Below are 15,414 nucleotides of genomic sequence, written 5' to 3' on the forward strand. Positions count from 1 at the left end.
TAACCAGCCCTGCTCTTCCCTGGTTCTGGTAAGCTTTTGTTTCTGACTCAGTTGTGTGGAGAAGAAAGTGATCCACTGGACTGGGAAGTTAGGAGATCTTCCTAACTGCTGTGATACAGTGGATGGGAAGCCCAGAGGAGGAGTGGAGGTGGGGAAGAGTAATGTTGGCTGTGGAAAGGAGATAAATAGAGGAAGAGATCCTAGAGGAGTCTTTTTATTTTAATTGAAGTATAGCTGACACACAATGTTACATTGGTTTCAGGTGTGCAGCATCCTGGAGGAGTCCTAAGGAAAGGTTTTTATTTACTGGCTAGACACTCAAGAATGTTTATGGCTGAAGGGAATTCAAGCATAATTGGACTGCTAGCGGATTAACAGAGACCATCACAGGCATGGGTTGGGGGATACATTTGACTTGAATAGTTCGGGTTTTTAATGGAAGAGGTCTTGGGTACCATGTTCATAAACACACTATTAAGGGTCTGTGTGTAGGGGAGCTGATGGAGCTACCTTCCTGGAAATTCTATGCTTTCTGTGAAATAGGACACTAAAGTCAAGAAGATAGAGGAGACACTTTGAGGAAACAGTGAAGTTTGGCCTCTGAAGCAAATGGGAGGTGAAGCTACAAGGGACAAGCAAAGAGAGGTCATAGAGGGCTCAGCTGAGGCTGTGGGTTGTGAATCTCACTAACTACAGATGAAGGGACTGCTCTCAACAGCATAGGTGTAGAGAAGGTTAACTGGGATTGGTTTGGCTTTGTGGCTTTTACCTGGTGGTTGCAGAGAAAGTATAAGGAGTAGAGGTACTGACAAGAGAACTGACAGTGGGATCCAGACTTAGTGATAAAGGACAATGTGATAATCAGAAAAGTGGGAGATAGAGATTTCATTGGGATTTTGTGAGAATGAAATGTGATAGTCAACATACTAAACTTTGTAAGGACTCTGCAGGCTGGTCTCTAATTTTACTCTACTAGTTAGCCACAGGATGCTGGCAAAAGACAAGGACTCCTGAGCCAGAAATAAAGAACTTTAGGACTCACAGTTAAAGCAGTTGACAAATGAGCTCCATGCTCATTTGCACTGGTTTTCTATGTCCCCCGTCTCATGGGGGCAACACAAGGCCTGTGATAAACCTTGCACACACATTAGGTTGAATTACAAGAGAGAAACACTAAGTTTGGGGATTTATCACTTTCTTGCAAGCAGAAGCAAGCTTGCTTTTTGTCCAGGGGGACACTGGCCTCACATCTCAAGGTTACTTGCTACTAACACAACTCTGAAATGGCCTGGTTAAAGAAGGGGTCAGAGCCTTATATTCTTAGCAAAAACACACAGGCATGTACAGAGCTGACTGCCTTGAAGATTGCCTCTTCCAACAAGTATAGTGTATGGTAGATAGTGGGTTCTCAACAAACGTTAGCCACAACTCAATGATCATGATTCATGCATGATTTAGTTGAATCCTAGTTAAAATTCCAGGAAGGTAAATGGAGGAGTCAAAGATCTAGAGTAAGGGACATAGATATCTCACTAGCAATAAGAGACTGGATATTAAGCTCCAGCAAAATGAAAATTCTAGAACGTTTGACTTATTTATAGATAAGATGCAAAGAAAATAGGAACTAGAAGTCTTTGAATAAATTTGTTAAAGTTATTCTTTTAAATACTGCATAAGTATGAAATATGAAAGTAGTGTTACCAAATGATCTATCATGGCTGCTAGCTCAGGAAATGAGCGGTTGAGTCCTGGCACTGCCAAGGCCAACTACTCCATCCCAGAAACCCCAAGGGGGCTGGAAAAATCGAGAGCATAGTTCCTGACTGGGTGTGCCAACACTGTTGCTAAACAAACTCAGGTAAACTCATTGCAAGAGAAGCCAATAACTCAACAGATGAGGGTTTGGAAAAGAGAAAGGGAGAAATTTATTTCCAGTGCCAGCAGATGGGGGAGGTGGCATGCTCAAGCTTTAACAACTGACTTCTCCACTAGCAAGATAGACATCCAGAGTGTTACAGGAGTGGTTCAAGGGGTATGTGCAAGTGAGTAGACAGGAAGTGTGTGATCACAGGTCGGGGGTTGGTATGTGTTCAGCTCATGATCATGGGCAGGGAAGGGGATATATGGGATGTGGTCCTCTAGGCATTTTCTTGCTTTTCTGGTCTGGGGGTGGGAATGTTCTGGTCTTTGTAAAACATCTTTGTCAAGGCCTCAAGATAGTAAGACATGAGCACAATGGGTTTAAGAGCATGAGTTAAGCAGTCTTTTCTACTCCTGGTTTTAATTCTGGGGGTCTATAACTGAGCAAGAGGGCTTGCTGACAGTAGAACACAGGATGAAATGGCTCAAGTAAACCAAAATATAGCCACATTTATGAAAACACAATGAGTAAGTGTGAGGAGCAGAGAAAGAACTACAAATGTGGTTAAGAAGGTAAATCCTCATGTATTTTCAAAGGGAGACAACTGGATATATAAAACTGGAAAAAAAACTTTCCATAATGATTCCAAAGTCAAGGGAATGGACAAAATGACTTCCCCAGACAACTAAAAATAAGCTCTTTTATGATTTATGATCTTATTTAAAGGCCTTATAAAAACACAACACTTTTAAAGCCCCTGAACTTTATGGTCAACTAATATTTGACAAAGCAGGAAAGACTATCCACTGAATAAAAGACAGTCTCTTCAATAAATGGTGCTGGGAAAATTGGACATCCACATGCAGAAGAATGAAACTAGACCACTCTCTTTCACCATACACAAAGATAAACTCAAAATGGATGAAAGATCTAAATGTGAGACAAGATTCCATCAAAATCCTAGAGGAGAACACAGGCAACACCCTTTTTGAACTCAGCCACAGTAACTTCTTACAAGATACATCCACGAAGGCAAAAGAAACAAAAGCAAAAATGAATTATTGGGACTCCATCAAGATAAGAAGCTTTTGCACAGCAAAGGATACAGTCAACAAAACTAAAAGACAACCTACAGAATGGGAGAAGATATTTGCAAATGACGTATCAGATAAAGGGCTAGTCCAAGATCTATAAAGAACTTATTAAATTCAACACCGAAGAAACAAACAATCCAATCATGAAATGGGCAAAAGACATGAACAGAAATCTCACAGAGGAAGACATAGACATGGCCAACATGCACATGAGAAAATGCTCTGCATCACTTGCCATCAGGGAAATACAAATCAAAACCACAATGAGATACCACCTCACACCAGTGAGAATGGGGAAAATTAACAAGGCAGGAAGCCACAAATGTTGGAGAGGATGCGGAGAAAAGGGAACCGTCTTACACTGTTGGTGGGAATGTGAACTGGTGCAGCCACTCTGGAAAACTGTGTGGAGGTTCCTCAAAGAGTTAAAAATAGACCTGCCCTACGACCCAGCAATTGCACTGTTGGGGATTTACCCCAAAGATACAAATGCAATGAAACGCCGGGACACCTGCACCCCGACGTTTATAGCAGCAATGTCCACAATAGCCAAGCTGTGGAAGGAGCCTCGGTGTCCATCGAAAGATGGGTGGATAAAAAAGATGTGGTTTATGTATACAATGGAATGTTACTCAGCCATTAGAAATGACAAATACCCACCATTTGCTTCAACGTGGATGGAACTGGAGGGTATTATGCTGAGTGAAGTAAGTCAATCGGAGAAGGACAAACATTATATGGTCTCATTCATTTGGGGAATATAAATAATAGTGAAAGGGAATATAAGGGAAGGGAGAAGAAATGTGTGGGAAATATCAGAAAGGGAGACAGAACGTAAAGACTCCTAACTGGGAAACGAACTAGGGGTGGTAGAAGGGGAGGAGGGCGGGGGGTAGGGGTGAATGCGTGACGGGCACTGGGGGTTATTCTGTATGTTGGTAAATTGAACACCAATAAAAAATAAATTAAAAAAAAAAAAAGCCAACTACCAGCTCCTTTTTCTTGGATTCCTCTCCAACTTCACAGTATGATAGGGATCCTTTCCACTCTGCTTTTATAAATTGGTCTAATCTGTACTTTTTCTTATCTTTTACTCTATAATGTCAACATCTTTATGAGGTTGAGAAGGCGTTCTCAACCAGAGAGGAGTTTCCTTATAATTGAATATTCAATGAAGCCATTATCCTTTATGTGCTCTGATATTAATCTTAATTGAGGGGCCATTTTCTCAGGCTCTCTGGATGAGAATATTGGTTCTGGAGGGTAGTGGTTGAAATGCTTTTGTTGACATCATAAGATTGTCTGTCCCTAATGCTCCCTCCATCTTAAACAAATGTTCAGGGTCTATGCCTTAGTATAATCCATAATTACTGATCTGAAGTCACTCAGGGTCTTTCTTTTTAACTACAATTGAAAAGCCATTTTTCAAAAAAAGAAAACTAAGCACAAAAATGACACAGAATTGAGCCTAGCTCCACTCAGTTAAGTCAAATTGTGGCACAACTGTTGACCTAAGTTTCTCACTCTGGCCTAAGTAATTTTATTTCAGATTAGCCAGTTGGGGCCATCTCCAGGATCTTGTTTGTGAAGGATATGGGATACCTGATTTATATTTCAACTGGGTTTGCTACCTAAGCTGGGACACAGACTGTTGGTGTGGTCAAAGGCCCTAGGCCTTAGGGCTAGAGGTTTGCCTTTACCATGTTTATCTCTAGGCAGATCCCAGGTTCCTGAGAGTTCAAAAATGCAGCATCTTTCCTTAGACATTATTATGAGGATAAAGGGAGAGGAAGATGGAGTGATCCTAACTGTCAAAATGAAATCTTTTGGGGGTGCCTGGCTGGCTCAGTCAATAGAGCACATGAACTCTAGGTCTTGGGAATATGAGTGAGAGCCCCAGGTTGGATGTGGAGATTATTTAAAAATAAAATCTAAAAAAAAAAAAAAACAAATTTTAAAAATTAAAATAAAAACTTCTGCCTACTGGTAAAAGTTCAATGGTGGGCTTTCATATCTATATACATATAAAAGAGGTTTAATTTTAGGAAATTTCAGCCTGCTACTAACATTATGTAAATGCCATTTGTTTCAAGATTTTAAGAACTCTTTTTTACATTAGCTAAATCTCTTTAATTTGCCTAAGAGAAACCAATTAGCTTAGTGAGGGAAATTATTGAAAAAAAAAATAAAGAAACAAAACAAGGAGCTTCCTATCCATCTCTCCTGTTTTCTTGGATGTAAATATTTTTATATCAAGGGAGTGTCTTAGGTTTCTATCCTTGTTCTATATAGTTTAACTCATCAGGATAAACGAATTGCAGAAAGCTTCCTTAAACCAATGTTATTCAAGTCCCTAAGGAAAGGGTGAAGACTATTTTCTTACGAATTAATCTTTTCTCTTCCTCTCATATTCTAGAATTGTTTAAGATAAGGTTATTCAAGGGGCACCTGGGTGGCTCAGCAGTTGATCGTCTGCCTTCGGCTCAGGCCGTGACCGTGGAGTCCCGGGATCAAGTCCCACATGGGGCTCCCCTTATGGAGTCTGCTTCTCCCTCTGCCTGTGTCTCTGCCTCTCTCTCTGGGTCTCTCATGAATAAATAAATAAAATCTTAAAAAAAAGAGATAGGGTTATTCAATTCATGTGCTCCCTGGCCAGGAGCCAAAAAGTCTCCCTGCCAGCACAGATGCCAGACAAGGAGACCACTGAAGATAATAAATCATGACTAGCAGAGACGTCTGGTCACCTTAGTCTTAATTCCACTCCAGGGGTCAACTTGTTTTGTTTTAATCCTTTGAGGCATAATAGAGATGGTGCCACATCATTTTTGTTTAATCATATTTAATAAAACAGCTGGCTTGTGGAGATCACAAGAACACACTCCAGGTGCAATGGAAAGGGAAGCCACCTGCTGGCTTCAAAGTGGCAGTGCCCTGCTCTGTAACAAGTGTTGATGGGCAGGAGAATCAGATTCCCATTAGGTGTGCCTTGCTCTTGCTCCTGTTTTCCCTTTTCCACAGAGAATCATACGTTCCAGCTTAGTAGTTAGCATTGTCTTCTTTCTGGCTAGGAGCATCCCCAGTATCTAGGCATTAGGTGCTTTTGTGCTTTTGTGTTAAATGAGAAAAACTTAACCGAACAGCTTGTCCTGAGGAAGGCCTGTTGTGAAATCCATCCAAAAATCTAGTAAGTAGGAGTGGTGTCTGTTGAGTGAAGTGGGTTATCTGAGGTGAAATTGAGTCACTAAAGCAGTATGCACAATCCAGAAGAGAGCAATCTGGAAGGACTTTAATGTGTATTCTGGCCCCTAAGAAGCAGGGTTAGCACTGAAAACAAAAATCCAAAGAACCTTGGCCCAACATGTTAGTACTTGTTTGAAGGTAGCTGTGGCATATGGTGGATCGAGCCCCGATCTTAGAATGAAAGACCTCTGCTCTTGTCTTAGTTTTGTGGCCTTATCTCAGATTTCTCTCTCTGAGTTTTAAAGAGTTGATGAAGATTAATGATATAATTAATGTTAAAGCACTCATACCTCAGAAATAAAGAGATGGCAAATATTACTGATTGACTGAGGGGTCAATAGAGAATTGTCTCTGTAAGAGATCTAATGTAAATGTGCCACAAATCCTAACAGTTCCCTTTTCCCTATGAAAAGCTTCTGAAGGACCTAACAGAATCTCTCTAGATTTCTACTTAGCCCTCCCTCCAGGTACCTCTTCTTTACATCCTGCTGTTGATTCCTTACCACTTTCTACCTTCCTGCCCAGGACCTTTGACTGTTGCCCCTAGGAGACCTCTACTTGGCTCTTATGTTTGCTTTGCCCCCGGACAGGGCCCTTGTTCAGTGCCTTGCCCTTCCCCACATACCCACACTTACCAAGCCCAGGGTCAGAGAAACGAATTATCACAGCTGCCTGAACACCTTGCTGACTGAGAGGGATATTCTGGACATCAAATTCAGTGTGGTCAACCTTGGAGAAAAGAGATTAAGAAGAGTTCTGAAAGGCATAATCCCAATTATGTTTTCCTAATCTGTATGAGAACTCCCAGGGAAAAATCTTGGTTTCTAAAATAATCTTAAAGGCTTTTCTGGGTTCTGAGTCAATAGTGTCCATAAAAAAATATTCCTTGAATGTAGGGACTGAGTCATATTTGCTTAGCCCCAGAGACTAGACCATTGCATGAAACATGGTAGGCTCACAGCACATATTTGTTGAATTAAATCCATTTCTTTTTTTTTAACATTTTATTTTATTTATTTGACACAGAGCAAGAGAAAGAGAGAGAGAAAGTGAGCACAAGCAGGGGGAGCAGCAGAGGGAGAGGGAGCAGCAGACTGTCTGCTGAGCAGGGAGCCCAATGCGGGGCTCCATCCCAGAACCCTGAGATCATGACCTGAGCCAAAGGCAGCCACTTAACCAGCTGAGCCACCCCGGTGCCCTGAGTTAAATCCATTTCTAACTTGTGTTTGTGTTCACTCAGAATCGTGGAATAGTCAGACAAACTGGTGGAAAATTATTGCCTATAAAGATGAAAGGTTAACTGTATTCAACCAATATCTCTTCTCACAGTCTTGAAGGGAAGGAAAGATAAGTGAGCAAGCACTGCCTTAGAATAATAAACTGTCACTATCTATACAAATCCTGGGGTTGAAGAGAAGCAGGATACTATTGGCCATTCTTAGAGACAGGACTTAAGTGGAGAGGGAGACAGTGTTGAAACCTGTAGCATCCAAGATATAATTCACCAAATCACTTTGTTCTATTGGAGTTCTGTACATATAAGATGCAGAGCTTCCAGGAGATCACCAGCCCTTATGTACACACATGAAGTAAACCTTCAATGCTGAGAGCATTTGGGAACTCTGTGCTGGTCCCTCATCTTCAGTGACACATTCACTTACTTACTTACTTGCCCTTACACACACAGATCCCTGAGTGGTTCTGGTTCAGGAAGAGGTACACAGGTATCTTATCTTTCAGGATAACATGGGTCCCAAGCTAACAGTGTACCTGATTGGTTATATGGAATTTTAGAAATTTGAATACTTTAAAATAGGTTAGTATTGCTCCTTAACTTATGTTGTTCTTAATTGAGTCATTGACCTCTTTGAGAACATAATAAAAAGCCATGAGTGGAGTGCCTGGGTGGCTAGTAGGTTAAGCATCTGACTCTTAGCTCAGCTCAGATCTCGATCTCAGGGTTGTGAGTTCAAGCCCCACATTGGGCTCCATACTGGGTGTGGAGCCTACTTAAGGAAAAAAAAAAAAAAAGCTGTGGGCTATCTTTCCAGGATAATGAACAAGGTGACACAGGCACAATATTTTTCATGTACATATAATTATAGATTTATAGATCTGCTGAAGAAAAACCTTAAAAACCTCATGTAAAAATTACCCCAGATAAGGAATTTGGGAAGAATGCTTTTAGAGAGCGAATCATTCCATGATCAGTCCACTGACACACACATATTTACAACAGGGGTTGCAACTCAAATGTCTGTGAGAGTCAGGCAGGAAACCTAAATGAGTGACTCAAGGATCACATAGGGCAATACAACAGGAGACAATAAGGATGTGGAGACCTAGTGGTCTCATACTCCTTCAAAGGCCCCTGCTATCTAGCCCCAACCACTTGTTGGCATGTACATTCACTATTGCCAGAATTCAGATTTCTAGAGAGACAAAAATCTGGATTTTATTGCATTTCTGGATTTTCAGCAGACTAGATTTCCCTCGACAACATTTTATAAAAATTTTTAAATGTATAGAAAAGAAAGAATTATACAACAAATACTCATATACTCACCAGCCAGTTTCCACAGGAAACATTTAGCTTATTTGCTTTATCACATATTTATCCATCTATCTGTCCCTCTGCCATCCACCAGTCCATCTTAATTTCTATGCATTTCAGTGTGAGTTGCAGACATCAGTGTACTTCTTGCCTCTAAGACACTGGCTGTTCGTTTTTGTCTCTAGTTTGATCAACATTTGTCCATTTACTTGTGTGTATGCATGCATGCACACACCCATGTGTGTTTTTCAAATGAAGCTTCTATGTCTGAGCTTTTATGTTCAGGGGTATGGAGTGGTGACAAGTAATGCTGCCTCACTGCTATGGGTAGGGCCAATGCTTGATAGTGCTACATGGAAACTGTCATGGGGTGTGTGTGAAGGTGGTGAGGGGTGATTTGGGAGTTTAGAGTCCTTTTTTTTTTTATCCAGATCCAGATCCGGGAGTTACTCTTTCTGCCTAAAGTTGCAGAATAAGAACTACCACCAACCCTCCCATGACCACAAAAGAAGATGCAGAAGGTTGTATGAGAAGAAGGCAATGCGAACTAACTCAGCAATCACTGACCAGATGACATGTGTAGCTTATGGAGACAGAGACAGATAGATGGCATTCTGAAGGACCATACGGTCTAGCTGTTACTATGGTAATTAGTGGCAAATATTTTGCTGATTCTATTGGAGAGAAGAAGCAAAGTCTTCACTTAAATAGCCAAAGACATTCAATAAAAGTCAATGTGTACAGTATAATCACATACTGATGGTATGTATTTTCATGCATTGTGCCCAACAGAGAGCTAAGTGCTTTGCCACATTTAAATTTTTAAAAGCCAGAAAAAAATCAAACTCAGAAGTGGGCACAGATGAAGAAACTGAAATTTAGAGAGATTCTGTATCTCAAAAACCACACTGTCAGGAAGTGTCAGAACTAAGTGGTGTGAACCCTGGTCTGTCTTGTTTCGAACATATTCTCCTGACCAAAATAATATTATACTGTGAAATCTCTAAAACATTTCTTTATATATAAAAGAAATATATATATATTTGACAGAGTGAAAAAGAGGGAGGGAGAGAGAGAGAGAGAGCAAGCGAGCGCACAAGCAGGGGGGTGGCAGGCAGAGGGAGAAGCAGGTCCCCCACAGGGCAGAGAGCCTGACCTGGGGCTCAATCACAAGACCCTGAGACCATGACCTGAGCTGAAGGCAGATGCTGAACTCACTGAGCCACCCAGGTGTCCCTAAAACATTTCAATATTGGAAATGAGAGTCTTGTGAACAGGATATGAATAGGATCAGCTACAAGATTTGTGGGACCCAGTGCAAAATGAGAATCAAGTTCTTGTTTAAAAGTTACTAAGAGGGACGCCTGGATGGCTCAGTGGTTGAGTGTCTGCCTTTGGCTCAGGACATGATCCAGGGGTCCTGGGATCGAGTCCTACATCAGGCTCCCTGCAGGGAGCCTGCTTCTCCCTCTGCCTGTGTTTCTGCCTCTATCTTTGTGTATCTCATGAATAAATAAATAAAAGCTTTAAAAAATAATAAAAAAATAAAAGTTACTAAGAATTTCAAGACAGTGACAGGAGAACATTAAACAAAATGTGGGATCTTCTACCCTTAGGGCCTGAAGTAACTGCCCAGGTTCCACACCCACGAAGCTGGACTTGGATATGCCATTAAATATAGAACTGAGACCCATAGGAGCTCATTTAGGGGACAAGGGCCAGACAAAACAAGAGGAATCCAGCATCGCCCAGAAGAGAGATTGTATTTTAGCTGCCCCAGCCTCTTTGGTTTGCTGGAACTGGAAATTTACTAGGCAACACACGTTATTGTATTTGTAGTTTACAGCACAATTATATCTTAAAAGGTATGTAGAATTCAAGGAGTGGTGTGCTTTCAATCTTTCTTGATTCATTGGTTTCACAAAGTTCGCACGTGAAACTATTCTGGTGTTGTTGCATTGAGCTCCCTGCACTCTGCCTTTACTGTTACTGTCAAGATCCTGGTGTATCAGTGGGTGGAAATGGGTAGACTTCTCTGCCCCATTCCCACCCCTTCTCAGGCCTCCCCGGAGACGCAAATTTCAATCTCAAGGGATGCGGTCTATGCCACATGTGACTTATGCACATGCTCTTGCAGCCCTCACACACCCTGTCATCGTCCTGATATTCTGAGGTCAAGACCTGTTTGTGCAGGAGGGCTTGAGGACAAAAGGGAGGCCAGTGAGTTTTTGTAGATGATGCATGCAAATGAACACAGCTCTCCCGAGGCTGCATGGTAAAGTTGTCCAACCTGGGTTCAGATGTTCCTCTCTGCTGCCCCACTCTCCCACTGGTCATCCCTTTCGTCTTGGCATGAAGCCTCCTTGTGAGGTGCTTGCTTTGGATCCCACTATTCCTTCCTGCCTTCAAACTGGCTCATTTCCCATCAAGCCCAGACCTGACTCTTTTTCTCTCTTTTCAACAAGTCTTGGCTGACTTCTATCTGTCCCTTGGGGCTGTTCTATGTGATTGGCCAGGAGGAAATTCATCTCATGCATTAATTTAAACCAAGACCAATGGCTCACACAAATTTGAGGGATTGCTGTCACATTTTAATGCCATAGCTGGAGGATGAGGAACAAGGGAATAGTCGGTACCTGGGGTGACATTAACAGTATTGTACTTATTTCATCAAGAAGACAGTCCTGCTTTCTGTGAAGCAAGTGAAAAATACGTGTTTGCTGTTAAATGAAAACTTAAAAAGTATACTTTTTGGGATCCCTGGGTGGCGCAGCGGTTTGGTGCCTGCCTTTGGCCCAGGGCGCGATCCTGGAGACCCGGGATCGAATCCCACATCGGGCTCCCGGTGCATGGAGCCTGCTTCTCCCTCTGCCTGTGTCTCTGCCTCTCTCTCTCTGACTATCATAAATAAATAAAAATTTAAAAAATATATATATATACTTTTTTTGCTAATCAAACGCTGAAGTTTAAAAAAAAATAATGAATGTGGTTGAATATGAAGTGACATTGACATTTAGTGCAATCGTACAAAACGGTGCATACTTTCTGGAGGGAAATGTGGCGGTTTGATGGTAATGACTATTAATCTATGCGCTTACACATGTGTGTACACACACAACTCACGTATACACATGTTGCACATATATATACACATCTATGCACACGTATACGTAAATGAAATATTCGTGTGGCGGTCACCAATGCTCTGTGCAATCTGGCCCTCCTGCCTGCCTCTCCAGTCTCCTGTTCCACACTCTCCTTCCAGCTCTGAGTCCAGTCATGCTGATTCCTCCTGTTTCTTCACTGTACCCCATGTTACCATCTGTCAGGGAACTCATGCAATGTCATTTTTTCTGACTCATTAATTTGGTCTTTCTTCATCCCTCTTCTGATTACTCAATTCCTGCTCATCTCTCAGCTCTCAGTTTAAGGGTCACTTCCTCAGGAAGTCTTCTTGGACCACTACTCCTCTGCGCCCAGCCCCTCAGTCTGGACAGGTTCCCTTATACTCTGTTTTCCTTTCCACGTAGCAGTCAGCCTCATAAATCATGATATTCTCCTCTGTGCAATTATTTTATTCATCTGTCTCCCTTTGTGCACTATAAGCTCCAAGAGGGCAGGTTTGTGTTCTCTTTTCCATCTCCACTGCCTAAGAAGAAGTCTGGTGTTTAGAAGAGGCTCAAGAAATACTTGCTGATTAAATAAATGAATGGTGAGATTATAGTCGATTTTCATTTTCTCCTCCGTGCTTGTCTTTTTCATTTTACAATGATCATGTGATGCCCTTATAATAAAATCATAAAAAAGAAAAAAAGCTTTTCCTTTCCTTTGAGGCACTGCTTCTTCTGACTGCTGCCTTCCAAGGCCAGCTTATGCCTTGGGGCATCATTAGGCTGCATTGTCTGAAACTGCCTCAGGGTAACTCTTCCCTACAGATCACCTTTAGGTTATTGGCCACAAAGCAGGTGTTGGACTCCTGCTAATCATCTCCTTCCTGCCCTCAGGGGCTATAGCCTGGTGGCCTTCATGACTCAGAAAAAGGACCCTTTTGACAAAGTTTCAGACGGAGCCTGCTTTGCCTGCTAATCACAAGACAGTGGGATTTTTCTGAGTGCGAATTCTGCTGTAGCGTCTGAGTTGCTATCTCTTGGCGTGAAACCCTCACACATCACTGCTCCATTCCCCTACATTCACAAGTACTGTAGTCATTGTGACTTTGCCTGTTGAGTCAAACCTAAGCCTCTTCAGGGAATTAATGAATGATTGAAAGGTTTCAGCATGAGACTCCAGTACTTGTTTTCTTCCTATAAACTAACAATATAAGTGCAGGTATGGTTGTAGCTAAGAGAGAGTAATTCCTCCATATGGCGCTTCGGGTGGCATTTAAGATATTTTTAATACTTCTGTAGGCAAGTTAAAAAAAATCTTGTCAGTCTGCAAACATTTTACCAGCCTCCACAACGTTCACCTACACATAGCAATGTTACAAGGAAAATCTGTCATTTCAAAACCTTCTTGGAGTGAGTTGGAGAATAAATAAGGACGTGCATCAGAAGAGCCTGAGCCCTCTCAATCTGAAGAAGTGTCACTCTGGTGGCTTGAATATTTTCTACTGTTATTTAATTTCTGAATGCTCCACTGCCTGATTTATCTTTTCTCAGGCTGTAAGCCCACATAAGTGACAAAGTCACAGCACAAAGCCTCGTTTTTCTGTGTCTCAGATCCCTGGATATGCTGCAGAGATCAGAATTTCACCATTAAGTATTTTCAAGAAATTTGTGGGTGAAATTTGAGCTATTAATTGATAGACTAGAATCTATATTAGGACAAATGTGGCAGCAGGCAAGTTGCATTTATCTGGCATTGAGATGAAAAGCTGATTACACAGCTGAGGGCAAATGAGGTGGAAACATCTTGGAGATTAGGTTTGCTCCCAGTGTCCTACATTTCAGAGGGATGTGATCATTGGTTTCATGTTGAATTGCCTCCTATGAACAGTGTTTCTCTCCCATAGATTGGCTGTTTTGGGGTTGAAATAAATATAACATCTACCCTGGAGAAATGCTGTGTGTATACATTTAGCTCAGTAGGAAGAAAGAACATTAATAGTAGTGGCCCTGTGGCAGGCGTTCTGGGACAGCATTGTCATCCTGTGCCCATGACAGATAACACAGTTGGGCTGGGGACAACGTAACTAGTTAGTGTGATGAAATGTTGGGCCCTTTCTAGAATTATTTTTTATGTTGTCACATCCTGGCATCTCTGTAGGAGAGCAAAGTCCATTCTCTGGGGAATGCTCACTCCCAGAATTTACTTTGAGGCTCCAGTCCCCATTTTAACTTCAACCGATGTCTCCCTGACATCCACACATGGGTTCTACAGAATGCTGTTTCCTGGCATCAGTTCTTGGGTAAAAGAAATTCCTCACTTCTGACTGGTCATATAATGGGAAGGTGGGACTCTGCTGCCACAGACGATGCCACCTGCCACATCCTATTTCTTTTTCCTGCCTGGATTGGAGTCCTTCCAAATGGAACTACCAAATGTTTCTGTTTTTTTTTTCTTCTTCTTCTTCTTCTGTGCCTGGTTTCTCTGCTTCACTTAAAATACATCTTCTGATTTTCTAGGTCACACGTTGAAATTACCCACCTCAGGGAAGGACAGAGATTCAATTAACCAAAGCAAATCACTTACATATATGCAAGGCAGTGAGAGGGTGAAAAGGTAAACCACAGTCGATGCCAGGAACTGTCTTTTATATTTCCTTGGTTCCATTTAAAAAGTAGGGTACTTTGATAAGCAAATGGACTGAATGCAGTATTTTGAAATTCACAGGCATCGCATTATATATTTTAGAGACGGATGCATTTCTGTTTAGATTACAAGAGATAATAGCTTCTTCCTGTAGGGAAGCAGCCTGGTGTACTGCAAAAACAGGGGCTTCTGAGTTAGAAGGATTTGGGACTAAGATTTTTACCTACCTGTGTAAACTAAGTGAGTTAGTATTCTTTCTAGTCTCAGTTTCCTCATCTGTGAAATGGGGATAATACAGACCATGCTGGGTAGCTGTGAAAACTAGCAATTATGTTTATAACATGATCTCTTCAAGCCTGATCCAAAATTGTATACTCAACTAGCTATGCTTCATCGAGGTCAGGAAATGGATTTTATTGAAATGAACATCCTCAGAGTCTAGTACAGCAACCAGCATATATTAGTCCCTTAGTAAGTATTTATTAAATGCAGAACACATGCAATGCTAAATGCCGATACCATTAACCTGTTAGTGTACACCTTTGTGTTGGTCTGCAACCTTTAGCTTATTTATATTTTGCCTTTATAAACAACCTCTTTGAGAAAATACTTTTCTTCTTCTCCTTCCCCTTTAAACCATCTCCTACATATTCCTCCCTCCCTACCTTGGAATGAGTACATATTTCCAGGTTTGAATAAAGGTCCGTATAGGATTTATCAATCTCTTCAGAGAGCTATTTTGGGTTATTATCCTTTTTTCTTTCTCTAGGACTAAGCTCTTATGGCCAGGATTTTATTTTGTTGGTTTACTTTAAAAGATTCCTATACCAATTAAAAACTAGTCAGACTCATGTCCTGGAAAAATTTATTTACTTCCATCAATATCAAATCACAACTCCCCTGAATGAGCA

General features: G+C 41.4%; 1 protein-coding gene across 1 annotated transcript in view; it reads left to right on the forward strand.

The window, feature by feature from the left end:
* LOC607552 (transmembrane and coiled-coil domain-containing protein 5B-like) overlaps positions 1-9,406 on the forward strand; it is a 33,503-nt gene extending 24,097 nt beyond the window's left edge. Inside the window, exon 12 of the mRNA XM_038579917.1 lies at positions 9,181-9,406. Within this exon, the coding sequence (XP_038435845.1) occupies positions 9,181-9,355 (175 nt within the window). The 3' untranslated portion in view covers positions 9,356-9,406. The remainder of the gene's footprint in view (positions 1-9,180) is intronic.
* Positions 9,407-15,414: the final 6,008 nt, after the last annotated feature.

Source organism: Canis lupus, chromosome 30, assembly GCF_011100685.1.
Source record: "Canis lupus familiaris isolate Mischka breed German Shepherd chromosome 30, alternate assembly UU_Cfam_GSD_1.0, whole genome shotgun sequence".
Classification (NCBI taxonomy): domain Eukaryota; kingdom Metazoa; phylum Chordata; class Mammalia; order Carnivora; family Canidae; genus Canis; species Canis lupus.